The sequence below is a fragment of the Boleophthalmus pectinirostris genome, unplaced genomic scaffold (genome assembly GCF_026225935.1).
Source record: "Boleophthalmus pectinirostris isolate CB_2022bp ecotype Guang Dong unplaced genomic scaffold, ASM2622593v1 HiC_scaffold_4, whole genome shotgun sequence".
In the NCBI taxonomy this organism is placed as follows: domain Eukaryota; kingdom Metazoa; phylum Chordata; class Actinopteri; order Gobiiformes; family Gobiidae; genus Boleophthalmus; species Boleophthalmus pectinirostris.
In genome coordinates, this window is record NW_026571353.1 from 9,531,274 (window position 1) to 9,558,779 (window position 27,506).

The window sequence follows — 27,506 nt, forward strand, 5'->3', positions numbered from 1 at the left end:
TGACCCTTTACAAACAGGAAGAGGAAGCATCTCTACACTTTAATCACTTGTCATGTCACAATAGCCCACTTTTTAACTTTCATTTTACAGTTTAAGGATATCTTCGCCTTTAAAACATGTTTGCTGGAGACGACGAGGATGGAGATTTCTTATCGCCCTCCGGAGGGTATGTTTATGTAGCGTAGATGCTAATTGTGTCCTTAGATGTTTGCTAACCCCTGCCTCCTAGCTTGGTACTGCTTGGCACGGGTTTGGTGGTCCCGTGAATGTTTATTTTTGGCAGTGTGATATGAGGAATCTTTAATCATGGTCCCGGTATATTTTCCTCCATCGATTTTGTTATTTGCGAGCAATCGAATGTACCAAACAAAATCTGTGTTAAACCAAAGCATGTTGCAAGAACTTTAGTTTAATGATTTTTTAATGCATTCTATTCCCGTAGTTTTTTCTTAAAGGTGCACTACGAAACCTTTCGATTGGGGGTCCGTCACTTGCTTTTTTACTATGAATATGTCATTGCTCTGGCTAGAATGTTCCACAGCATGACATTAAACAGCTCTGCATTATATTTACTCAATTAAAGGTGGTTTATAGCTCATTGTGAGCTGGTTGCCTGTCCACAGATCTGACCTATAACTTAGTCTGGTTTGGTCTCCATGAAGACAGGAAGGTTTAATACCATACTGTGAAACATTCCAGACAAAGCAATAACATCTCCATGGAGAGAAACATTTGACAGACCAGAAAAGTTACTAAATGCAACTTTAACCTTCTTATTTTACAACATAAGATAAATAAGAACTATAACTTTATTCTACCAATGTGATGTTTTAATGAAAAAATACTGCAATTTTTTTAAACTCAATTAATAGTGCAGTCATATCACTAGAAAGTGAGTAGAAAGTGCACAGTTGCAGGTACATGTACTTAAAAAAGTACACTACAGTCTACTCAATTACCTCAACATGAGTATTTGTAAATAGTTACATTCCACCCCTGCCAGTTTGCAGGTTTGATTATTGAAAATTTTTGTTATAGTAGTAGTAGTAGTAGTAGCAGAGTGAAAGGTGCGTTGGTATAGTAGTATAGTTGTGCGATTAAAGTACTTTAACACCAATTATATTTTACTATAGTGAATATATTATGTTTTAATAAAGAAATTGAATGTATTTATTTGGTAAATACTTCCCCATCCCCTCTGATATCATTCTGCCCTCGTTATTGTCCTGTAACCTCTTATGTAAGGACACTATTGACAATCTATTTCTAGACGTTACCGTACAGCCTGCGGAATGTGGTTTTACAAATAAAGGTCACTCAGGAAAGCCAAGGTTAACAAAGGTTAACAAATTATGTCATAAGTAATATATAGAGATATAGTACACTTCAAGTCAGCTGAGAGGAGCCTAAAATTTCCTTCATAAACATACCACAGATTGACTGAGTCCTCTGTCCCATACTCCACTGCACTCACAGAGGATCACATGCTGTTTTTATGCCTACAGGCTACAGTTGGTGTAGTAGTGGAAGTTTTATACAGATGGGCAATAGATAAGGTTCTGAAATGATCTCTGTTTTGTGAAATGTATTGAACTTAGTACTTAATAGTAAATTTCAGCAATATAGTGCTTTCTTTTATCTTACCATGTGGTTTTAGTGGTCCATGGGCGTGTACTAGTGTGTGTGTACTTATACTTGTTCTGATGCAGCTGGAGATCACTTTAAAGCTATTCAGGAAAGGTTCATTTTTGTCCTATTATTTATTTTTCCCTCTCTCCTATCTCTAAAAGGAAATTTGATTTGATTGGACTCATAGACGTCAGTAGATAAAATGGATAGAAATGAGATAAGCCTTATTGATCCACAAGGTAAACAACTGGTCTGTCACAGTAGCTCAACTGTTCAAAAACAACATATTACAGTAGTGTAGATTAGATCTCCGTATAAACTAATGTAAACAAATATATATATACCAAGATGCAAATTGTAAACAGGCAAAACAAGCTGGGCAATTTGACAAAAAATTAATAATGATCTAATCCTTCTGGCAATATGCTCAAACACAGACACCTATCCCCACCCACTCCTCTTATTGGTCAGCTTCTGTCATACTCTGAGTGACTGACAGGCAGATTTAACCAGTCACAGAGAAATGGCATCTTTCAGATGCATCCTACAGCTTTAAGTACACTTTGAAATGATTTTAAGAATAGTAATAAATCAAGATCAAATCAAAAGCATTGGTATGTCTTCTGGCTAACTGCCCACCCTGTAGCAGCTTTCTTTGTTTTGCTGTTCTAAACTTGCCTTCCCCATGGTGAATTACATTTGAACATTACATTACATTACATTAAGCATTTAGGTGTTAAGCTTTGCTGAAACTACGCACATCCAAACCGAGAGTCCTCTGTCTGGAGCTCTCCTCTATTTTTACCCTGTGGCTCTCATGTAGATGCGAGCGGCATGCATCTCCTCACTGCATGACCATTGTATGATAGCAATGCTGTGTGAATGGGCTTTTGGCATCACACTGCAAAAAAGGTAAAAATATTAGAAGCTGAAGCATAATGATTTTGAGCTATTTTGACCAGTTCAGATGTGTTCAGTTGCTAGAACAATTGTTTTATTTGTTTAAAAGTTTCAGTGTTTTTCAGTTGACCAGTTAACTTATTCCGCTGATTTTCTTAATATTAGAAAACATCCCTTGAAGTGCACGGTGAGGGTGTCTGATACATACTTGTTTCCATGGTGATGCTATTGCTTGGCCTGGGCTGTTCCACAATATGGCATTAAACTTATCTCCATAAAGACAAGCGGCTTACTTCATCAGGCTAAGTTACTGGTGAGATCAGTGGAGAGATGAGCCCACTTAAAGTAAGAAAGAATATTTTGATGTATTTGGGAGCAATAATTGAGTAAATGCTTTAATCCCATACTGTGGAACATTCCACAAAAAGCATTAACATCTCCATGGAGACAAGCAGATGGTGGGCCCTCACCAGAAAAGTTACATAGTGCACCTTTTAAGCGAGCTGTAAAATTACAAATTTCTTTTCACAACAAGATAATTATTTTGAAATAAGATAATTTGATCTCATTTAGGCTGTGTACAGACAGGTCCTGGTTTAAGCAAAGTTCAGTACCAGGTTAAGTTTCAGATTTAACTCCAGATTTTTTGCAGTGCAGCAAGGAAAGAAGGAGGGAGGAGGAGGCTAATATGGCAGCTAATTCTTCTCACATGCTGCCTGTTAGCAATGTAGGGTAAATGCGTCTACCACAGCCCAGTACTGCACAGTTTTAGAGGAAGCAGCATCTCCTCCTCTTTGCTATGCTGCCAAATGTCCAGCTCGGCTTTGGTTGCACTGGAGGTCTACAGGATAAAGTAGAGGTGCACTGGAGAGAACACTTAGAAGCATTTGGATGTCCACATGACAGCATCACTCCAGTGTTTTAGAGTTGGAGATGAAGGCCTACAGGCTTTTAACATGTCTGTTCTGGGAGATAACAACGATTACCTGTGGAAGGAGTTCCAGGGGTCAGTAAAACTAATATTAATACACTTTTTTGCTTTTTAAAAGTAATTAGTACTTACTTTATTTATGTTACATTTACTTTACTTTTGTATTATTATATTTTGTGCAACTTGGCCATGTATTGGCCATTAAGGGGCAGCAGTGGCTTTAATTTTATTCAAAATGTCCAATGTCTGTATATTTTATCTCAACTCTATCCATCATCACCTAAAAATAAGAATTGTAGTTATATACTGTATATATTTTTTGAACTGAATCATGTCATTTTTAAACGTTCAAAGGAGTTAAAAGTTTTCAAGGATAGTGCTGTTTTGTCAAATTATACATTCTGAAATCACAACAACTTTCAATAAAAACATTGTAATCTGTCATCATCTAATAATGAACATTGCAAATATTGTTAGATAACGGTGCATCCCAGCATTGATATTGTCTCTCTTACTATTTCGTGATATTTTACATTTGTTTATTAAGAGATGTAGCATCTTGTTTTCAGATTTTTTAATAATTCTAAAACATTTCAGAATTTTTAGGCCTTTTGGCCAAAGGGTCAAACTGCAACTCAGTTTTCTGTATGGCAGACACAAAGAGAAGGCTATAGCTGTTAAACAATGGTGTTAAGATTGTTGGATTTACCCCCCAACTCTTGACCTCTTAGACCTTTGGAGTATTAATGCAGGATTAAGTATGGCACAAGTATGCACAGAAACCCCCTTAATGAAAATGCTCCACTGTCCATTGCATTGAACGAACTGGCTGTTTACATGTATATTGCTAACATACGTCATATCTCAAACTGGAACTAAAGGACCAGAACAGGACTTTCCTATCTACCTGCTGCTAATTTTACACTGCGTGACATTGGTGTATCTCCATGCTCTTTACAGGGCCAAGCTGGCGTCACTGTTTGGACTAGACCATGAAACCAGCCAGGGCAACGAATCCTTCCAATACACCGCCCCCAAGCAGCCACGCAAGACCTCTATTCCAGGTACAAACTAGGATTTTTGTTAGCCTTTTTATTACGTTCTTAAGTTTTTGATACCAGTTTTAAATACTGTCAGTAACAGTAAATACTGTTAAATACTTTCAAAATCATTGCACAAAGTCATTTGCATTTCATTGCATTTTTGTGTTCTGTAGCTATTTTAGCATTACCTGATTTTTACTTTAAAGGTACACTTTGTAACTTTTTGGCTTCGGGTCCTTCATCATCTTTTTTCTATGCATAAGTCATTGCTCTCCCTGTAATGTTCCACAGTGTGACATTAAACAGCTCTACCTTACTGTTACTTAATTACGGGTGGTGTTATAGCTCAAAAATGCTTAGCAAAACAAACATTCTGACTGTGAATAGGGTGTCCTCTCCTCAGATCTGACCTCAGATCTGTAACTTGGTCTGGTTTGGTCTCCATTAAGAGAGAAAGGTTTAATACCTGTACCGTACTGTGAAACATTCCAGAAAAAGCAATAACCTCTCCATGAAGAAAAATATTTGACGGGCCCTCCACCGGAAAAGTTACACAATGCACCTTTAATGCAATAGACCTGTAAAAAAAGGAAGTTTATGTAATAGACAAACTAATGAATGAATCTTTCTCTATATTCTCTATTTTATTGATCATAACAACACTCTTTAGTACATACATTGCCCTGCCAATTTTGTTAATTGGTATTGTATTGTAATGGCCTAATTTGAGAATGAAACTGAACCTTTTTTTTTTTTTTTTTTTTGCAGCACCACCCTCTCAGAAATCAGCGTCAACACCTGGAGCTCCTGCAGTGTTATTTGCCACACCAGTACAAGCATTCAGATAGTGAGTATAATTATATATGTATGTAATAATTTTTTGTACTTTTTTAATAGAATACAGTATGAGTATGCTTCTTTTATTTTGTAACATATTTTGAACAACGTTTCAACCCATAGCATGATACATTTAGACTTTAAAGGTGCATTGTGTAACTTTTATAGTGGAGAGTTCATCAAATGCTTTTCGACACTGAGATGTTATTGCTTCGTCGAGAATGTTTCACAGTATGGCATTAAACCTTTCTATCTTCATGGAGACCAAACCAGACAAGTTACAGGTCAGATCTGTGGAGCGGCAAGTCAGAATGTATTTTTGAATTATAAAACTACCTGTAATTATGTATTTATGAATAAATATAAGGCAGAGCTGTTTAATGTCATACTGTGGAACATTCCAAGCAAAGGATTGACATATCTATAGAAACAAGCAGGTGAATGATCTCCAACTAAAAAGTTATATGGTGCACCTTTAATTATTGTCCTACTGTTCTACTACTCTAGGGCTAATCAATTTATAATGTTTTGTATAATTATTCAATTATACAAATTATTAGATAACAGGTAAAGAAATACATTTTTATACTCAGAATCTGATTCAGCAATTTTTAAACTATTATTAACAATTTCAGTAGTAGTTGAGCTATTTCCACAATTGATTATAATATTAAGTAGTAGTAATTAGGGATGGGACGAGACACAATTTTTACAAGACGAGACGACAGAATTTTATATCACAAGATCTTGTCACATCACTAGTAGTAATAGTATAGTTAATAGTTAATCTGTTGTTTTAACATTTGGATTGCTGGTGACTTACAACTCTTATAGTTTTAAAAGGCAATACTAGAATGGAAACAAAAATATTACAAAAAATTACAAAAATGTGAGGCCAAAATTGCACCCGGAATTGTGAAATTTATATATAAGGAATTATATTACAATCTCGTTTTGTCTTGTCCTGTGACAATTGTGTCTCATCCCACCCTTATTAATCTGGCAAATCATTGATGCTCTAATATAGTACTGTATCCTCTTATTATCTGTTATCTTTTCTTTTGCAGTATTAATGGCCAATACGTAAACCAGGGCAAGCTCGGTGCAGCGGTACTGGGGACCCACACAACAAAAGAGGTGAGGGTTCAGATTTTAGTCACTTGGTTGAGATTACACGCTTTATACCATTTTAATAGTAATCCTTTTCTTTTTGTCTTCAGTACAAGCTCCTTCTGTATCTGAGCCAACAGAAGCAAGTGACTGCTGCCAAGATCCATACAGGCTTTGTGTTCACGGTGCGTAAACATCCCAAAAATGTGGGCGGAAATCAGGCGACAAATTGTAATTTGGGTCATGTGGGAATTTATTTTTCCTCCCACTCCCAACCATTTTATAATTAAGAGAAATTGTGTTCTATTACCCCATGTATTTGTCTACAGTAGGATATTTGTTTACAATAGTATCCTATGAAGTAAATGTGTTGTGAAATTAATATTGATATAATAGCTTCTCATTTACATATAATTAAACAAGATAGGGTTGTATTGAAAATCAGAAACTAATTGATAGGGATGTAACGATATCAAAATCCCTTGATATGATACTTTCACGATGTGCATCTCACGGTGCAATATTTATTGCAATATTTTGTGGAGACTTATAAAATTATAGATATGGTACTTTTTCCTTTTTAAAAGCCTTGAAAATGCCTTTTGTACTGTTATAATATGAAGAATTATGATTCAAAAGTGCTTAATAACTGTTATTTCTTCATGTAATCTGCACTGACAACACCAAAGGATCATGGTCTATGTAGTTCCCTCTGTTTTTTAACTATTGCTGCACCATGGCAAGGCAAGTTTATTTATAAAGCACAATTCATACACAAAGTAATTCAAACTGTGTTTTAAATTATCTGAATAAAAAAATTGCAAAGAGTAATAAAGTAAATAAAGTAGTGTAGTAATTCTGTTAACTGCATTAAAAGCATAAACTTTCAGTCTTGCCCAACACAAAATTTATTTTTATTTCTTATATTGTGTATATATTTTTCTCTTATTTTACAGGTTCAGCCCAATAATTACTGCACTTTTTATGACGACCAGCGACAAAACTGGTCTTTAATGTTTGAGTCTGACAAGGCTTCTTCTGATTTCTGTAAAGAGGTGAGCCCAATCAGCTATTTTAGGTCAAATTTTGAATTGCTGTTTTTTGTTGTTTTGTTGTTGTTGTTGTTTTTAATTGTTTAGTTGAATAGGGACAATTACACAAACATAGATTAACAATTCAGTAATTTGATTCAGGTATCAGTGTTTATATCAAAGGCTAATGCGCAACATCTCAGAAGGGCTTTAAACTGTTCACTTAAAAGTACTGGGATTATTGGATGAAAAAGATATAAATACAGTGAATGTGTCAAGGGAAACAAATATCAAAATATAACAAACATACAAACTCACACAAAGTCTCACTCTTTAACACACATGCACAGAGTTTACACATAGTGACATTGCTCTGTTGCATTAGTCAATCTGTTTAATCTAAATATGAACTGTCAGACTAATACAATAATATTATACCTTTCCAGAAGATGCTTGGAGACAGGATACTTTGCTGTTTACATAGAACATGAATCCTAAACAATTCACCATATTGATATTTTATGTTTTTTTTCTCCATATTTAAGGTATGTCTGGCCAAAGTGAACACCACCTCCTCTCTGGACTCTGTGGTGTCCCAGGACCTGTGCTTGGGAGAGGGGCAGGCCGTGGAGACGGGGGACTCTCTGGAGGTGGTCTACACAGGCTGGCTCCTGCAAAACCATGCCATCGGACAGGTTTACATTTTATACCTCACTAACTTAATATTTTTTGTAGAAATCAAGAATTGTACCCATATTTTAGCGATTGTAAAGAATTTTGTGTTTGTTTGTTTTTTATTTTAGATGTTTGACACAAACCAAAACAAAGATAAATTGCTTCGACTAAAACTTGGTGCTGGTAAAGTTATTAAGGTGAGTCTCTAAAAAACTGTGATATTTTAAAAAGAAATGTCCCCGTTGTTACTGTTATCCAGTAAATATGACTTTACTATACCAAAGCTTAAAGGTGCATTGTGTAACTTTTCTGGTAGAGCGCCCATCAAATGCTTTTCTCCATGAAGATATTATTGCTTTGTCTGGAATGTTTCACAGTTTGGTATTTAACGTTTCTATCTTCATGGACACCAAACCAGACCAAGTTACAGGTCAGATCTGTCTTTCTAGTCAGAATTATAGTTTTTCTAGGTATTTTTGAGCTATAAAACCACCAGTAATTGAATACATATAAGGTAGAACTGTTAAACATTCCAGGAACATTCCAGGCAGGACAATGACATGTCCATAGAAACAAGGAGGTGATGAATCCCCAACCGAAAAGTTAAACAGTGTACCTTTTATCAAATATAACACAGTTATATAACCATTTTAACTTAATTGGAAAAAAAATAGAAATTCACTGTTGTTTGGCTTTTAACGTTTGTCTGATTTCTTACTGAATCTAAAATATTTTTTACTTTTACAAATTCTTCCATAAAATTGCTATGAAAAAAATTTATATTAAAGGTACAATGTATAAGTTTTTGGTGGAGAGTTCATTACCTGCTTTTTCTATTGTTTCATTACTCTGGCTGGAATGTTCCACAGTATGACATTAAACATCTTTACGTTATATTTATTAAATTACAGGTGGTTTTGAAGTTCAAAATTACTTCAAAAAGCAGGCATTCTGACTGTGAGCGGGGTCATCTCTCCACAGGCCTGATCTGTAACTTGGTCTCAATGAAGACAGAAAGCTTTAATGCCATACTGTGAAATATTCCAGACAAAGCAATAGCATCTTCATGGAGAAAAGCATATGACAGAGCCTCCACCAGAATAGTTACACAATGCACCTTTAAATATGTATGTGACTAATCTCTCTGTATCTGGCCAGGGCTGGGAGGAGGGGATGCAGGGGATGAAAAAGTCTGGTCGTCGTCTCATCATTATCCCTCCCAACCTCGCCTATGGATCCAAGGGTGTCCCCAACAGAGTCCCCGCCAACAGCACTCTCATATTTGAGGCAGAAATCAGAAGGGTAACTGTCATTTAAAACTTTAGTGCTTTACTAGACCGATTTGTGTTTGGAATTTGTAATGACACTGTGTATTGATTCATTTACACTGATATGTATAATCCTCTAATTTTATAGATTTTTTTTTTTTTTTACTTTTTTTATCTGGATCCAGTCTTTATTTTTACTACTATAAAGACCCTTATTATTTATTTATTTGTTTATTTATTTATTTTATTTTATTTTATTTTTTTTAGGAACAGTGTTTTCTACTTGGAAGAAGAACTCAGCCTAAATATACAGGGCTTTTTTTAAATTTAATTTTATTTCATTTAAAAATAACTGTTACTTATTTGAAATTAAAAATGTAAAAAAATATATAATATTGTTAACTTGTTTTCTGATGAGCTTTAAAATTTGATGCACGTGATTCAAAATAAGATGTCTTCGTTTAATTCGTTCTTTATATAATCATCATCTAAATACTAACGCTATAGCTTAGTCCTTTAGTGATCCATTGCTTATGTTTAGGTCAAGTTTTCGAAGGACAGTGGCTCAGACCGGGGCAGTAGTAAGGACTCAGCTGCCCCCTCTCCTGCTCCTTCTCCAGCCCCCAGTGTGGAGAGTCTGGCCCCAGAGCCTTCCACACAACCTCAGCCAACCCCCACAGGACCAGGAAGACCAATGTAAGACCAAAACCATATCAGTAAATAGTGATGACGATGAAACTTTTATTTAAGTAAGCTGATTTTGTGCTTTCAGGGAGCCACCATTACGAGCAAAGTCAAACTCTCTCAGTGAACAACTTGCGGTAAATGGTCACTTTTATTTTTTTCCCCTCTTCTTTCCATGAACATACAATTAAAAGAACAGTGCCAACTGTCCATTAATTTTGGCATTCCCATTCACTCCTATAGTAAAGTGTTCTACTGTAAAACATTCCAGACAAAATGATGACATCTTCATGAAGGAAAGCATTTGACGCACCCTTCACCAAAAAAGTTACACAATGCACATTTAATGTTTTACACCCATGATATGTATAGTTATAATATGATAATAATTTATATTACTTTTCCTTTGACTAGCACCCAGATGCCACTAAAGCCAAGTTAATATCTCGTATGGCAAAGATGGGTCAGCCAATGCTGCCCTTTATAACTGGAGTAACAAGCCAACCTGAATCCAGTGACTCTGAACTTGAGGTGAGCAGAAGACTTTCTAGAAAATTTTACTTAGTTTTGCTGGCATACTGATGAAGCCTCTTGGATGTGAGGTGAAATTTCCTGGATAGATCCTTCCTGGATGACTGAAGGATTACACAGCTACTTAGTACTACAAGATTATACTGAAAATTAACTATAGAATTAGCCTCTTGAGTGTAACTGAGGAGGGAATGAATTAAAGGTCCTATATTATGCAATGTTGACTTGTGAGCTTTTAGCCATGATATAATGCTGTTACCTCCTGAAAAACATACCTGGAGTTATGTTTTGTTTCATTCACACATTCGTTTCTTTCCGTTATTATTATTAGTCCGTCTACATCTTCAAAGCTGAAAATGCTCAATTCTACCTTGTGATGTCATGTGGCTATAGTTTTCAATAGTTTGCACAATGTGGAACAGAGTGTTTTCTATTTGAGAACAGAACTCAGACTAAATATGCAGGGTTTGTATGTTAAACATGTATGAATGAAACAAAACATGAAGGAACATTTTAATACAGATTAGAAAACACTGTAATTTAGGCCCTTTAAACACCAAATTTTTCATTCATTTTATAATTCCTTCCAGGACACCAGTGGTTCAAGGCTGAAGGAGAGGCCAGCTGTCCCTTCTCCGGTTCAGATGACCACAGCTGCTTCAGGGTCAGGCCTTCACACGGTCCATCCCCACCCCCACTCCACCCCTGCTCCTTCTGCCCTCCTTCCAGTGAGCTCTGTGCCCTCCCATACTCACCCTGGGACTGTCCACGCCTTCCAGGTAGGACCATTTACTTGTACAACATGTAAAAAATAAAAGTGTTTCTATACGTGTAAAATTATATGCTATTATATTAAGACCATCTATGTTAACACCAATGTTATTGGTTTGATTTCTTGAGTAATTACAAGGCCACTATAATCTGTTAATTGTTATTAATTCATATCTATAATATTTATACAGCATTTAAGACATGTCTTTTTATGTAGTTAAAATTGTTAAGTGTTTCTTTTAAATACAGGACCCCAGGAAGACTAGTTTACCCTTGCTGCTGGATCCTAATATATACATTTTTAAAAATCCATAATTGAGCAAATATAACTTATTTTTCAAATTGCTAATATGAAAATGCTGTAAAACAACAAGATCATTGTTTAAAGATGCACTGTGTAACTTTTTGGTTGGGGCACCATTACCTGCTTGTTTTTATGGAGATGTAATTTCTCTGCCTGGAATGTTCCACAGTATGACATTAAATAGCTCTGCTCCACATTTATTCAATTGCAGGTGGTTTTATAGCTCAAAAATACCTAGAAAAACATGCGTTCTGACTGTGAACGGTGTTGTCTCTCCACAATCTGACTTGTAACTTGGTCTGGTAGGTAGAAAGGTTTAATATCATACTGTGAAACATTCCAGACAAAAAATAACATTTTAATATCCCCATGGAGAAAAACATTTGACTGACCCTCTACTAGAAACGTTACACACTACACCTTTTAATGTTTTCTAGCCATACCCCTACACCCAGACCTCCACACCTGCCTCTCAACTGCAGCCTGTGGGCCCAGTCTACCCTCCGCAGACTGTCTCATACATGGGTGAGACATTGCTCCATTACATTATTATGGGCTTTTGAATAGAGTTTTAGCAGCGCTAGTTTAATTTCATGTTTGTCCATAGGCTCTGGTGATGTTACGTCTTTCCTGATGACTGAGGCACGCCAGCACAACACAGAGATCCGGTTAGCTGTTTCAAAAGTGGGAGACAAAGTGGAGCAACTGTCCACAAAGGTATAGAAAATATGTGTTACATAGTTTTTTCCCTATCAATCATTTTATGTATCTGTACTTATTTAAGTAGTTTTTAAAGTGGATACTTTTACATTCACTACATTTGAGAGCATCTGTATTTGCATTTTGGAACAGGATTGAAAGTAAAAGCATTTTTAAAAATGTATTTTATTTATTTTTTTAAAACATTTGTAGTTTGATGAAATGAAAATATACAGAAAATAAAAACGACTGATTCAATAGTTTCTACTGAACAAAATACTGCACAAATCTTTATTATAACCACTACATTTGAAGTCTTATAAAACCTCAAAATATGCACAAAGTACTTTTATTTTTTACTCTTTAAGTACAGTTTTAAACAGATACTTTGATACTTTTACTTGAGTTTTTTTTTTTCTATCTTTCTGTATCTGTACTTTTACTTAAGTAACAAAATTGAGTACTATTTCCACCACTGCTGTAGATGTATTTTGCTTCATTCATACTTGTTTTCATGATTTTGAGGTTGTTTTTCTCTGAGCACTCTTTGTTGTCCATTTTTCCACCTAAAGTGATATAGGTAATCAAAACAAAAATGTCATGTTGATACAACTGCACATATTGACAAAGCCTCTTTTAACAGATTGATGAGCTGCAAAGACAGGGAAACCCCATGATGACAATACCGTCTATGTCAATGGAAACCTCGATGATCATGCAGAGTATCCAGAGAATTGTCCAGGTACAACTTCTTCAATGTGTATCATATTTATAATGTCGATTTTGGAAAATCTGAAATTATGAGACCTTTACCTTTTAGGAGAATGAATGTCTAAAGAAGGAAGTTTTTGACAAAAGTTCTCGAATTGAAGAGCAGAATCACAAAATTGGTGAACTCATCAACCAAAACCAGAGGTAAGTAGTGAGCTGTTTATGACCATATATAACATTTCTTCTTGTTTTGAGTGACATTTTTGGTGTTTTTCCAGATACATGGAACAGAGCCACCTGCTGCTGGAACAGAGGAATGACTCGCTCAAATCCACCAGTGAACACAACACACAAAAACTGCTGCAGGCCGAGCAGGAGAAGGTGAGAGCATACAGTGTTATTACTGTACTCTTTTTTTTTGTTTTTTTTTTTTGGTCGAATTAATTGAAGTAGCTTGAGAGTTATAAAGAGAGAGGCATGAGACTGGAGTGCAGGATCCAGAAACATGAGCACTCAACACAGTTTTGTTTGTTTGAATTTCCTTCAGAATCTACAAAGCCTCTATCTATATCTATTGTGGTAGTATTGTCCATTCAAGTCTGGTCATGCTTCCATTGTAGGGAGTATTGTAACCTCTGATTATGCAGGCCAGGTAGCAAGGACTGAGCTGGCAGTCTCCTTGGTACAGTCCACAGTACAGTAAGGCAATTTCTCCATCACTTATTACAGGATACACATTTTTCTATTTAAATACCACTGCCATTATTTATAGAGTTCTAATAAGAAATGATACGAGAACCTTTATTGTCCCACAGTGAGGAAACTCCACAGCTGCAACACAAAGTACAAGAACAAGAGCAAGAGAAGAATATGTAAGAAAAGAAAAATATGCAATCAAAAATAAAAATAAATAACTTATATTAAAATAGACTAATTATTTAATTAATATATTAGAGTTACAATGTGTTCAAGCAAGTTTGTATGAGAGAAAAAGAGAAACTCGGTGATGTATGGATTGAGACTCTAGCTCAGTTAAAGGTGCATTGCGCAAATTTTCTGGTGGAGGGTCCACCACCTGCTTGTCTCCAGAGAGATGTTATTGCTTTGTCTAGAATGTTCCACGGTAGAGATTAAGCCTATCTATCTCAAGGGAGAGATCTACAGGCTGCATTATAGGTCAGATCTGTGGAGAGGCAATACTATTCACAGAGAGAATTTATGGGTTTTTGTTTTGTTTTTTGTTTTTTTTGAGAAATAGAAACACCTGTAATGAATAAATGCTAGATGTGTGTTTAATGTTATACCATGGCACATTCCAGACAAAGCAATAACATCTCCATGGAGACAAGCAGGTGACAGAACCTCCAGAAAATCAGAAAACCAATAAAGTTGCACAATGCACCTTTAAAAGCCCAAGCAAAAGTTTGTAGATAAGAGGTGAGATGGTTTGGACAGGATCAGTGAAAGCAGACAACGTGTGGTGTCAAAATGTACATAGTATGACTTCAGTATTTGATAGTATTGGCTTCAATAACTGAATATTCTCTACAGGCATAATATTGACACATTTTGCTGACTGTCTCCTGTGCGTTTTTCTAGGAATATGTTTAATTCATGTAACTGGATTATCCTCGCATACCTTGACTATGTTTTCCACTAAACTGTATGCTGTAGTTTTTGTCGTTATTCAGCCTGACAACACTACTCTACAGATATAAAATGCTAAAATTGATCATATGCAGTAATTATCATGATTGGGTGTCTTGGCTAATGTCTTTAATATGACTGTGTAAATAATATGGTATGTATGGCCAGGTTTGCTTGACATATCTCCTCTCTAATCTAATGCTGAATTGAATAGCTGTGATTTCGTGCTGTTGCTTTGCTGCTCTGGAGAAACCTAGCTTTTTGCTGCTCTCTCTTCTCAGCCCCCTCCTCTGGACCTGGGTTTGGACCAGGTGAGCTCTGATTCTGTGTGTTCACCTGTCAGACTGGGGTCAAAAGAAATGATAAATGTTACAATTCCCAAGACAAGCCAATATATGAGAGATTAACTAACTGTCATACCATGTTTTCTTTGGTAAATGCTTACAATTATTTATTTATGTTTTAGACCAGCCAGATAAAAATAGTAGTCCAAAGAATCTGTAAAATATGGTACAGAGGAAAACTGTCTCTTGTGCCTTGCAGTAGTAGTATAAAACATAAAGAAGATATATTGTGCTTGTGTCTGCTATATAGTAATAATATATGACACCCATGGATCATTATCCTATAACTTGCATTTTTTAAATTGCAATATTAATCTAAAAGAAACAAGTCTGTGCCCTATAGGAAGTGACGTCAGCATATACATGTACGTTATCACAACAAAGAGCATAGCTGCACATCACGCTAACAAGCAGCAGTTTTTTGGGGGTGTAAATGAGGAGGGGAAACAACTATAGCATGTTTAAAAGAAAAGTAAATTTTGCAGAATAGATCTGCTTTGAAAAAGGTAACAAAACAAAAGAAAAAAAATCCAGTTACAACATAGAATAGACCAAAATACTGAATACCGCTTGCTCACTTTTACTATTTATATGATCTTTTTGGAAAATGGCTCTTTTTAAAGAAAGTCCTGGTCACAAATAAAGAAGTGTAGAGGGGTGTGTTCTAGTTTTTGTAAAATAAACTACTGAAATACAAACGATCAACAATAGAGAGATGAGTGTTTTTAATGAGAAGCATCAAGTCAGAACCCCATGATAATATAGTACAACAATGACACGTTATTGAACCAAAATGTAGATCCAGTATTGACCCCGGTCTGTCCGCTGCTAATGCTGATCACTTTGCTCCCATCATGCTTCATTAACAATTAACTAACTTTGATGTCTCTTTTTCTTTTTTCTTTTTGTCGCACATTCACTCCTCACCTCTTTACAGGACCATCACACCACTCGCTTCATCCATCCGGGCCTTCACTTTTTAACTGTCTCGAAACAGTCTCGTATTTTTCTCATCTTATTTGGCCCCACCCACTTTTGTCTCTTAATGCTCCTAAACTGCACTTTCTTGTGGTGGCACAAGCAGGGATCCCATTCATTTTAATGTAGAATTTGAGAAAAGTTTTGCAGCTAAAATTTGAGAAGCAGGTTCATCTGCAATCCAAAAACGTTTGTCTATCTATACATTAGCTTCTTGGAATCATTTTAAAGACAATACAGTTTGAGATGTATTTACCTTGTTCACATGTTTAGCTGCTAGTTGCAAGCAATTTTCAAAATAGTTCTGAAGATTCCTTACAGCCATCTCCTAATGTATTGTCTTTAAAAAGAACCCAAGAAGTTAGGTTCATTTGTGTAAAATGTTAAATTTTTATGTGCACCAACAAGTCAACACTGCACTGCTCTCTGGGGGGCTTTAAAACAGCTTTATAGTCCTTATTTGCTGTTAAGATCAGCAGCCTCATACAAAATAATGCATTTTTTCATGTTCCGGAATAAGGTTAATAGTCTGGGGTTCTTTCTTTCTCACCAAATTCCCACTGTCCCTGTTTAATTCTTCTGAAGGTTCGACTCACTGAGGATTTGGCTGCGTCCACGGCCCGTTTGGCTCAGCTACAGTTGGAGGTATCAGCCCATCAGCAGAAGTCTATGGAGCTTCAAACTAAACTGAACTCAGCACTGCAAGAAAATGAAAACCATGGACAACAGGTCACAACGCTGAGGAGTCAAGTGGAAGGTTTGTCTGTCTGAAGGGACATATGAAGTAGATTAAAGGTGCACTGCATAAGTTTTCTGCCTGGAATGTTCTTCAGTATAGCATCAAAACTATATAGCTTTTGTGTTCATTTTGTTTTAGGTTGTGTTTTACACTGCTCAAAAATACATTAAAAAAACATGCATTCTTACTCACTTGCCTTTCCATAGATCTGACTTGTAACTTGGCCTGATTGTGCCATCTTCTCAACCAGTTTTCTCAAGTTTAATATGCTGTGGAATATTCTCGGGAAATAATACTATCTCCATGGGGACAAGCAGGTGACTTACCCCAGAAAAATTAAGCAGTGCATCTTTAAGAGAATTTGTAGCAATCTCTGAATTTTTGTTTTATGTAAAGGCCTTATTTATAACTAAGATATAACTTTCTTAGTGCTTTATATTGTGTGTTTCAGAGCTGAAGGAGGAGGCAGAGAGATACCAAGCCCAGTATCGCTCGGAGAAACAGAAGCGCAAAGAACTGGAGCTAAGATTGAACAACATAGAGGAGGAGATGCAGGATCTGAAGACTGACAAAGACAGTCTGGAGAGAGTGAGTTCAGGATATGGGCTGTTAATGTGCAGTTACTACACAAGGCAATTAATTGCACCATCCATATTCTTGTCAATATAAAGCACGTTTATAAGCCTCTCAATTCAAGCCTGCTTCCACCAATGCCATTTTGAAGCCATTTATTAATCCATTCACCCTTTCATCCCAACAGTTGACTTTTGACCATTACATCTCAAACCCATAGTAAAAAATGTCACTAATACAGAAGCATTTTTGCTTTTATCTTAAATTAATGCAGGACTTCACATCATAAAATAGTATCAATCACCATAAACTCCTAAAATTTTGTCTAGAAATGTGTAAACTTTCCAAAAATTATGTTGAATTATAAAAAGTTTGCTTAAAAGGTGCACTGTGTAACTTTTTGGTTGGTTCATCACCTGCTTGTTTCTATGGATATGTCATTGCTCTGTCTGGAATGTTCCACAGTATGGCATTAAACATTTCTACCTAACATTTATTCAATTACCGGTGGTTTTATAGCTCAAGAACACCTAGAAAAACAGGCATTCTGACTGTGAGCACAGTTGCGTCTCCACAGATCTAACTTGTAACTTGCTCTGGTTTGGTCTTCGTGAAGATTGAAAGGTTTAATGCCATACTGTGAAATATTCCAGACCAGGCAAAAAGATCTCCATGGAAAAAAAGCATTTGATGAGTTACACATGAAAGTGCAATGTGTAACACAAAGTTACACATTGCACTTTCAAATTAAATGTGCCTAATACGTTGCAGACTCTCTTGGAGCGTAAGAAGAAGTGGCAGGCCGAGCGTCAGCACAGAGACGAGGAGCTGGAGGAGCTGCGCAGGAGCAATCTGCAGGAAATGGAAAACCTGCGCAGTCAACTCCGCAAGGCCCGAACCAGCAACGACAATGCTGCTTCTGAACAGGTCAAACTATACATCTTTATTTCTGTACTACCACACTGACCAAACACAAAACATCATGATCAAGGAGTCTTTTTAGGCAAATCAGAGTATACGCATTCTATATTATAGAATGTTTATACTATTAATATAGTATACCTAATCTATATTAATAGAATGGGTATACGTCGCCTCTGAACAGGTCACTCATTTGTGTTTATTTGTGTGTAGAGTCTCACAGAGTCCAAAATTGTATGAAAACATTATCAAGTTTTTTTTTTTAAACCAATGTGATTTTTAGGCTAATCAAACGTGACAAGAGTAACATCGTAAAACATCCAGTAAGAGTTTTCTCTAATGTCACAATAATTTCTAAATCATTTCTCAAATTTGTATAAAAATATTTCATTTTATCTTAGTTCTTGTGTAAAGTTTATAAAAAAGTAGAACATCAGGTCAGTGTCTAAGGGTGTGTTCACACATTCAGCACATAAAAATTGGACGTGGACTAGATCAGGGCTAAACAAGGACTAGAAGAAGACCAAACCAGCTCCACATCTAGATTAAAAGGTGCTCAATTTTGAGGACCAAAATAACGAGTGTGAATGTACTCTTAATATTGGAAAAGGAAAAAATAATACAGATTTTACTAGAAAGCGCAAAATGATTCTGTACTGGGAACAATACAAAGAAAGAGATTGTGGATTAAAGGATTTACCAGCCAGATGAAGTACTTATCATGCCATACCCATAGCAGCATTGTAATATTGGCAAGACTCTTAACCCACTCCCATCACAATATTTTGACTGACTACAACAGGACGGGGGGTCAGATGTCAAACCCTGTTATTGTGATTTTGTCACATGTCTGTTTCAAGTATATTCTGACTCATTTCAGAAGCCCATTTACTCACTGTGCTTATCTATTGTTTTTGTGTGTGTAGTTGTCCCAGCTGCAGGCGGAGCTGGAGGAGGAGTGGAGAGGAAAGTGTGACCAGGCAGTGACAGTGGCCAAACAGCAGCACAGCAGAGAGCTCAGTGAAGTGGCAGAGCAGAGGGATGCCCTGCAGGACCAGCTCAAACAACTACAGGACAAGGTATGAGTTACAAGCATAGACTGGATATATAAATGGACATAGTTAACACGTTAGTCGCCACGTTCCAAAAAAGGAGTTTGCATGCTGGCGCTTCTGGCTCCCACTGACTTAAATTAGAATATTGTGGTCCCTCTCTCTGTAACTGCAGCTGTGAGCCTCGACATTTTGGTCTTAAAATGTTCGTATTAACCTTGCTCTACTTGATCCTGCAAGCTTCATTTGACTTAAGACAAACGCTATGGGTGACGACACACTCGCTTTGTCCACTTCTTTGTACAGTCTATGGTTATAATTTTTTTGGTTTTAATTTTAAGCCAGTGATTGGTTCTCACATGACATACTGCATGACAAGCTGGGCCTCAGCATGCAAAACCACTCTGAAATCACTTGAAATAGTATATAAACAAGCTCTCCAAATTTTATACAAAAAAAACTAAGACGCATCGACACTGCATTATTTTGAATTATTTTAAAGAAACACAATGTATTAGGCTGGGATATTTTGATAAAATTTGCAGACTCTATTCTTGTGTACAAACTCTTACATGGTCCCTGCCCCACTCCTACTACAATTTGTTAAAAAAATAAAAATAAAAATCCGAACAGATCAACAAGAGCATGCTCCAGAGGTGATTGTATAATACCATCAAGGAAAAGTGCTTTTGGACAGGCTGTATTCTCTTTCTGCGCCTCTCAAACCTGGTGCACCATCCCAGTGAATATAAGTGAGCTACCTACACTCTGTCCACACAACTGGACTTAAACAGCACCTTTTGCACATCAGCCGGGGACTGTATCATATTTGTAGTCCCTTTAATAAATAAGTACAAATACAAGGGTTATAGTAGGAATCTCAGAAATCATTGCTTCGTGTGATTTTAGATGATCAGTGTGATTATAGATATACAATTATTTGGTATGTATTAAACAATTATAGTTTTCAAGTTTTGTGAGTCGCTGCACACTTTTGCTGTTCAAAAGATGCTTTGACCTACCATCTACTAAAGCATTATCAAATTACACCAGTTTGGGCCAAAAAAGTGTAAATAATGCCCGTATCACCGTCTACTGCAAGGAATTTCGCAATAGTATTTTGTGTATGTATTTTCTGGTTAAAAAGTTTTCTCATTACACTCCAATGAATGCATTCAGTTCGTTAGAAAATCTGTTGAAATCAGAAAATCTGGTTGAAAATCAGTATACCATATTACATCAGTGTGTATTAATATGAATAATGATTCTTTCTTCGAGACCAGTCAGAGTTTGCAACTCTAAAAGTACATATTCTTAGCTGATTTTATTTTTAGTAGCTCAATCACATTGTACTGTCCCTACTTACTTAAAAGGTGAAAGAGTTACGTTCAATATTTTCTCAAAGATGTGTGTACATAATTGTTTCTGTGTTTTTCCTCTTAGTTTGCACTTCTAAAACAATCCAAAGAGGCAGAAAACCAGACTTTACTCCAACATCAGGGTCAAGCTGAGGAACTGCATGCTCTTCAAGAAAAAGTATGAATGCAATAATGATCGAACAAATAAAATACCATTTACAATACAATAACAGTTCATGCATGTTTTAATACCTGTACTGTTTGAGAATAAAAACTATGATTTATTTCTACTGTTTAATACAGTACACAGCGTTGGAAAGACGGGCAGCGGCAGCTCAGGAAAAGTTTCAGCGAAGAGTGATTGAACTAGAGAGTCAATTAGAAGAGAAGGGGAGTTCAAGTGATACTGCTACAGAGGTACAGATTTGTAATACACTATATAAGCGATATTATGTAATGTTGTTATTATAATAAATAATGTTACTGTATTTTAGTTGTCATTGTATTAAAGGAGATTCTCTGGGTTTTGCAGGTGAAGCGTGTGATGAATGGTGTTTTCCATTCACTTCGAGGAGAGTTTGACCTGAATGAGTCGTACAGTGGACAGGCCATACTGGGTGTGATTGTGTCAACCATTAAAGTAAGTGTGAGACAGGATTTGTGCCCCCTCAAAAAAAGTCTATTTTTATTTAATCACTGTTACATTTAGGGCTATTGCTGGGTTTCAGATGACACCACAACATTCTATAAGTCAGTATTATTTAATACAGATGGGGGACAGCTAAAATTAATATTGTAAAAAATCAAATTTTCTTGGTAATATAGTGAGTTCTTGGGTCTGGTCAACATTTATTTATTTACCTTTTAGATTTTTTGTGACAAAGTACAATGTGATCAGTCGGGAAAAATGGCACCACCAATAACAACTGCCATATTTTCCGCAATATAGGGCGCTCTGGATTATAAGCGGCACTATCATTGAATGGTCTATTGCTATAACTTTTTTCACATATAAACCACACCGGACTATAAGGCACATTAATATGAAACACAACAGTTAGATGGGTCAGTCGGACTTTGTTTGTGGCGTTCACGGTGACTCTGGGCTTTGTTCAGTTGTGGCGTGTAGGGAGGGCGCTGGGACTGCTGGATTGTCGGCGTGTTCGCAGTTGTTCAGTTGTGCACTCACTTTTTCGGTTCGTTCCTCTGTTCCATTCCTCGTCAGCGTGGAGTGATGAGTGTGGCTGTGGGTGTTTTTCGCTGTGCGGTCGCTGTCTGCTCCGGGCGTGTTTGCGTGCACTGCGGGTGGTGCGGCATTGTAGTTTACTGAAGTCGTGCTGGGACACCTGAGTAGATTCGTGTATAGGGCGCTCTGGATTGCGGGGCGTATTTTTGATGGGGTTGGAGGCTTTTGAGTACGCCCTATGGTTGCGGAAAATATTTGTTATTTGTGCCTCTTTTTGAAAGAAACAACAATGTAAAAATCATTGTTGTCATGTGTATTCTCTCGCCCTAATCACAATCATTTTCTATAATTTTACTCTAATCACGATCACTTTCTGTGTGTTAACAGCCCTAATGAATGGTGTTGCAATCAAATAACAAATAATAACAAACAATGTCATAATTACAATCATTACATCGTGTTTACACTTATTTCACCATAGATAACAACAGAATACAATATTAAGACCTAAACCTTTTATGCCATAAAGCAAACCGTGTACATCTCTTGGAGTTTAGCTGCCTTTACTCATCATTACATTTTTTTATTTTTTATTCACTGTATGTATTTTTTTGACAGGGACAGTGTACATTAATCAACTGTTACAGTTATTATTATTTAGATTATTATTTATTATTTACTTATTTTATACCCAATAGAACATTATCAGATTATTTTAAAAGTGATGTGTTATTTTGCAGAATGTAACACTGCAGCTGCTCAGTGGTTCAGTGGAGAGGCCTTCAGTGACCTCCGGGAAAAAAGATGAGGACAAAGAGTCAGAAGAAACAACAGCTGAAGGAACGACCCAAGAAAGTGAAGAAAGTATTCACGTGAACGGAGAGAGAGAAGTCAGTGAAGTGGATGACCAAATGGATGAGGAAGTGAAAGAGCAAGTGATACATGTGGGAGAGACAGAGGAAGTTGATAAAACTGAATTAGTTAAAGACAATGAGGTTCAGAAAGTTGAGAAAGTTCTACCAGAAGAGAAGATGTCGGAAATTGAAAGCTCTAGAGACGTGCATTCAGAAGAAGGTACAGACAATCTAAAAACTACAACTATGGAGTCTACAGCAGCTGAGAAGGAGGAAGAAAAAGACATAAAGCCAGAAGAAGAAAAAATGTCTCCATCAGTTCAAACCATAGTGACAGAAGAAAACATAGCTAAACCATTGGAGAGTGAAAGCAAAAATGATCAGAGTTTACCAAATGAAGTTTCAGTTGAGGTGGTGGCAAATGAAAATGCAGAAGTCAAGACTGATGTGGAGATGGAGAAAGAGGAAGTGCAAGTTTCAAGCTCCCCTAAATCTTTTGGACCACCGACCAACCCCCCTCCTCCTCCTAACCCACAACAAGACGGCCCACCAGAAGTTACAAGGTGAGCAGAGGAGTAAAGATGATACTCCCAAATTGTTGTATTTTTACTTTTTGGTAAGAATAAACTTGGATGAAGCCAGTAGAACAATACCAATATCATTATCTCCACTTTACTTTTCCAAACAGAGAAACTACCAAACAAGAAAACTGTCACAATGTTATCAAGAGCACATATGCATAACCTAATCATTGCCATAACAATAAGTTAATACTGCTACCTACATAAATACGTAATATGTGTTGTTTCATTCATTAGGAAAGTCATATCTCTTAGACCAGATTCTACAGCTAAACAATATTGAAATCAAATTTTTAAAATTTATTTTGTTTCACTGTTATTTCCTCTTATTAAAAACAAATGAAATGAAATTATAACTTAATGAACATTACATTGTCATTTTGTTTGTTTTTAAATAAGTGCCAATTAACACATGATGGCTTAATTTCTCTTCTAAAGTTTAAACTCTGCCCCACATGCTTTAACTGGCAGTAGAATTGCCGAAAACACACACACACAAAATACAAGTTGATCACTGAAAATTTGAAATGATTAAATGATCTCATTTTGATTAAAATTTGATTAATTGCACAGCCAACTTTTACCATTATTCATAGATAATTGCCTTATAATAATGTATTGGTGGAACAACCTTGTCCAGCATTTAATTAGCAATGTTAAAATCAAGACTATTTTAAATATTTGATTTGACCCACTTCTGAAATGCCCTTCACTACCATATGTTTATTTATTCAAACTGTAACTCTGCATGCATATTCCCAATCATCTAACTGACTTACCTGTCCCCGCTAACTCTCTAACCCCTCACCTGTTTTGTCTGCCCCACCCTGCCCCCTTCACTATTCTCTCAGTCCGACTGGGAGAATGGAGGAGGAAAATGGAGAGGAGCCATTTTTCGATGTCCCTGTAAAACCCCCAGAGCCAGCCCACGAGGAAGAGGAGGAGGAAGAACTGGTAAGAGGCCATCTGTAGAGTTCAGTGGAACTCTCAGATACAAACTAACCAGTGATGGATGAAGTACTCAGTTTATTACTTAAGTAAAAGTACAGATACAGAGGCAAAAAGTTACTGAAGTAAAAGTCAATTAGATGAGAAAATCTACTCAAGTACTCAATTAAACAATGAAATGCCAAGATACTGAGAAAGAATTTAGCTTATTTTAATTCAGTTTTCTTTTCTTTTTTTTCTAGCTATTTTTGTGTTTGTTTTGCTCAAAGTTGGGATGTTAACTCAAATGAAATGTGCTTAAAATAAATCTCAGCCATTTCAACATGTCTCAAACCAGTAAAAAGTATCCACTGTAGAGTGTACTTAATAAAGTACAGATACCTGAAATTGTATTTAAGTATTGTACTTTTCCTTTTATACTTCATTATCTTCCACCACTGGCACTAACACATGTCCTCACTGCTGTAATGTTGTGTTTATGTCATGTTCTAATGGTTGATTTCAAGTGTTTGACAATAACAAGGTCTTATCTCAAAAAAAAAAAAAAAAAAAGAGAGATTTTTAAAGGTGCACTATATAACTGCCTGGCCACCTGCTTGTCTCCATGGAGATGTTCCACAGTATGGCATTACACTTATCTCAGTGAAGACAAGCAGGTGACATTGCTTTTCATGTGTGTGTTTGATGCACAAAATATCTGGGCATATTGTGTGTGAATGTATGATAATATATGACAAACATTTATTAATTACGATGGCAACTTATTTATTCACAACCGTATTTGTGTTCAGAGCTTGAAGGGGCGCCCTCCTCCAGCCCCACTGTTTGGCGAGGATGACGATGATGATGATTTAGACTGGCTGAACTGAGACAACACTTCAACAGAAAACCAATAGAAAACTATTTAGGACATGGAATATTGCTGTTTCTGAAGAAGATCTCCTGTTCATGAACTTTTTACTTGAAGTCGGACAACGGGGTGACAACTGCTGCCTTAACTGCATAAGAGAACAATTCAAAACTAATTCTGTAAAGAGATAGTTCAGTATTTTTTAATTAACATGTCATAAAAATACAGTTTGAATGATTTTCTAGATGTAGCATGTTCAATCTGGCTTGAAATTATAATAGGCTCTATTCATGCTTACCGGAAGACGATTGGAAACCTGTGGAAGATGAATTTCGGTGTAGTTACTGGCACTGTGTATGTGATAAAACCGTGGATTCATCAGCAGCGCTCTTCACAACCTGCCAAAACTTTCCATTGGGGACTTGACTCTAATCACTTTTTCGATGTTACTTACAGGCAGCTGATTGATCTGTGAACATAATGGGACACTACAATCACCTTTTTTTTTTTTTTTTTATTAAGTTCAACAAATTATAATACACAAATTAATAGGCAATTTATATATAGAAAAAGAAAGAATACAAGGAAGAAAACCAGGCAATTTTCTCAGTTTTCCCAGATTTTGTCAGTTATTATCGCCAACAGAGCCCAAAGGAAGTAGTCATCCGCATGTTTCCAAATGTCTTCTGGTTTTGTGATGCAAGCGTAAATAGAGCCCATGTGGATTTCAAATTTTGCAGTCTACCACACAAATGAATCCGTAAGTGCCTCACTCTATTGCATTTCAAAAATACTGAACTATCCCTATAAATAACAAGCATTGACACACGGATGTAAACTAAATGGTTTTAGATAATTCTGTGATTTCTGATAGTGTCTTAAACTTTGTACATGCCACAGTAGCAGACTAGTTTCTTTAATTAGCAAACTTCGAGCAAACGTTCCAATCTATACAATGTCTTTTATTTGTAATCTTGCTGCTTTAAAATGCCCTTTTACACAGATTTGCTATTATGACATTAATTATTGCAAATAAATGACAGAAAATATTTACTGTTGTTGTGCAGTCTTTATTAGGTACTAACTAATGTTGCGAAACCCCTGAAAATGTGTGAAATTTACTACTTGTACTTCAAACCTGCAGTATTGATTGAGCTGTGTTAAAGGTGCATTGTGTAACTTTTCTGACGGAGGGTCAGTCAAATAATTCTTCATAGAGATGTTATTGCTTTGTCTGGAATGTTACAGTATGGCACTGAACTTTTCTATCTCCACAGACACCAAACTAGACCAAGTTACAGGTCAGATCTGTGAAGAGGCAACCCCGCTCACAGTCAGAATGCCTGTTTTTCTAGGCATTTTTGAGATACAAAGTCACCTGTAACTGAATAAATATAAAGTACATCTGTTTAATTTCATACTGTGGAAGGCAGAACAATTACATCTCCATAGGAACAAGCAAGTGATGGACCCCCAACCCAAAAGTTACATAGTACACCTTTTTATGACTTGAGCAATTTGTTAATGAAATGTTATACTATACTATGTTAATATATGCACTAAAAATCTGATCCAACTGATTTGTGCAGTTTATCAAATTATTCAAACGCTGTAAACAGTTGCAAATTCTGTGTTTATTTTCTGATTTCTTTCTGATTGTTCACACACACTTTCAACAAGGACAGTTAGAGAAAAAAGAGACAAAAAGAGAAAAGTAATGACAAACTAATGACAATGAAGACAAAAATGAAATAATTTTAAAACAGATTTAAAGATTTTTTTTTTAAGGCATTTCACATTGTCTTCCAGCTACAACAGTTACAATAGTCTCACCATCCATTGATTAACTGACACGTCACCTATGATTTCTTTACAGTTCAAATGATTGGGTTATCTGATTATTATAATAAATAGTTTTGATTTTTACTGGCCATGTAAATGTATCCAATGCAGGGTAGAATAGTTAGGTTGTTTAGGGTTTTAATGCATAGCTCTCAGTTTTGTTATAAAGCTTATTTTCTGTCATTTGATCATGGAGTGTTTCTATAGGTAATTTATTCTGCTGTAGTTCTTCATTCAGACCAGCAGATGGCGGTGCTGCACTGCCAACAGTGAAAGTTTGGGTTGTGGTTCGCAGCCAAGCAACTGTCTAACCTGAATTTATGTCAACAATGGACAAACTTTAAATGACATTGCTTTATTAGATAAAGGTAGGTTATGTACTATCACAATCATATAATAGATAATGAAATATGGAGTATAGTATCAATTCAAGGATCGTTCGTGAGTCAAACATTTTTATTTCTAATGCAAAGTCAGATGTTCGCTAAAGTTAACCACGTGTTGTTGAA

General features: G+C 36.1%; 1 protein-coding gene across 1 annotated transcript; it reads left to right on the forward strand.

The window, feature by feature from the left end:
* Positions 1-26,206, forward strand: fkbp15b (FKBP prolyl isomerase family member 15b). Its single transcript, XM_020918670.2, has 28 exons — positions 1-166; positions 4,421-4,524; positions 5,272-5,350; positions 6,408-6,477; positions 6,561-6,635; positions 7,407-7,505; positions 8,027-8,176; positions 8,285-8,353; positions 9,315-9,458; positions 9,966-10,120; positions 10,197-10,245; positions 10,523-10,639; positions 11,230-11,418; positions 12,152-12,239; positions 12,322-12,431; positions 13,057-13,155; positions 13,234-13,328; positions 13,403-13,505; positions 16,679-16,850; positions 17,284-17,420; positions 18,177-18,332; positions 19,253-19,405; positions 20,822-20,914; positions 21,040-21,153; positions 21,269-21,376; positions 22,663-23,339; positions 24,209-24,311; positions 25,097-26,206. The coding sequence occupies exons 1-28, from the start codon at positions 117-119 to the stop codon at positions 25,172-25,174; spliced, it is 3,636 nt and encodes a 1,211-aa protein (XP_020774329.1). The 5' UTR covers positions 1-116; the 3' UTR covers positions 25,175-26,206.
* The last annotated feature ends 1,300 nt before the right edge of the window (positions 26,207-27,506 follow it).

Excerpts from the sequence above, each read along its gene's own strand:
- fkbp15b (XM_020918670.2), top strand. The coding sequence starts at position 117 with ATGTTTGCTGGAGACGACGAGGATGGAGATTTCTTATCGCCCTCCGGA. Across the intron at positions 21,154-21,268 it reads CAAGTGATACTGCTACAGAG|GTGAAGCGTGTGATGAATGG; the intron begins GTACAGATTTGT and ends TGGGTTTTGCAG. Across the intron at positions 23,340-24,208 it reads GGCCCACCAGAAGTTACAAG|TCCGACTGGGAGAATGGAGG; the intron begins GTGAGCAGAGGA and ends CTATTCTCTCAG.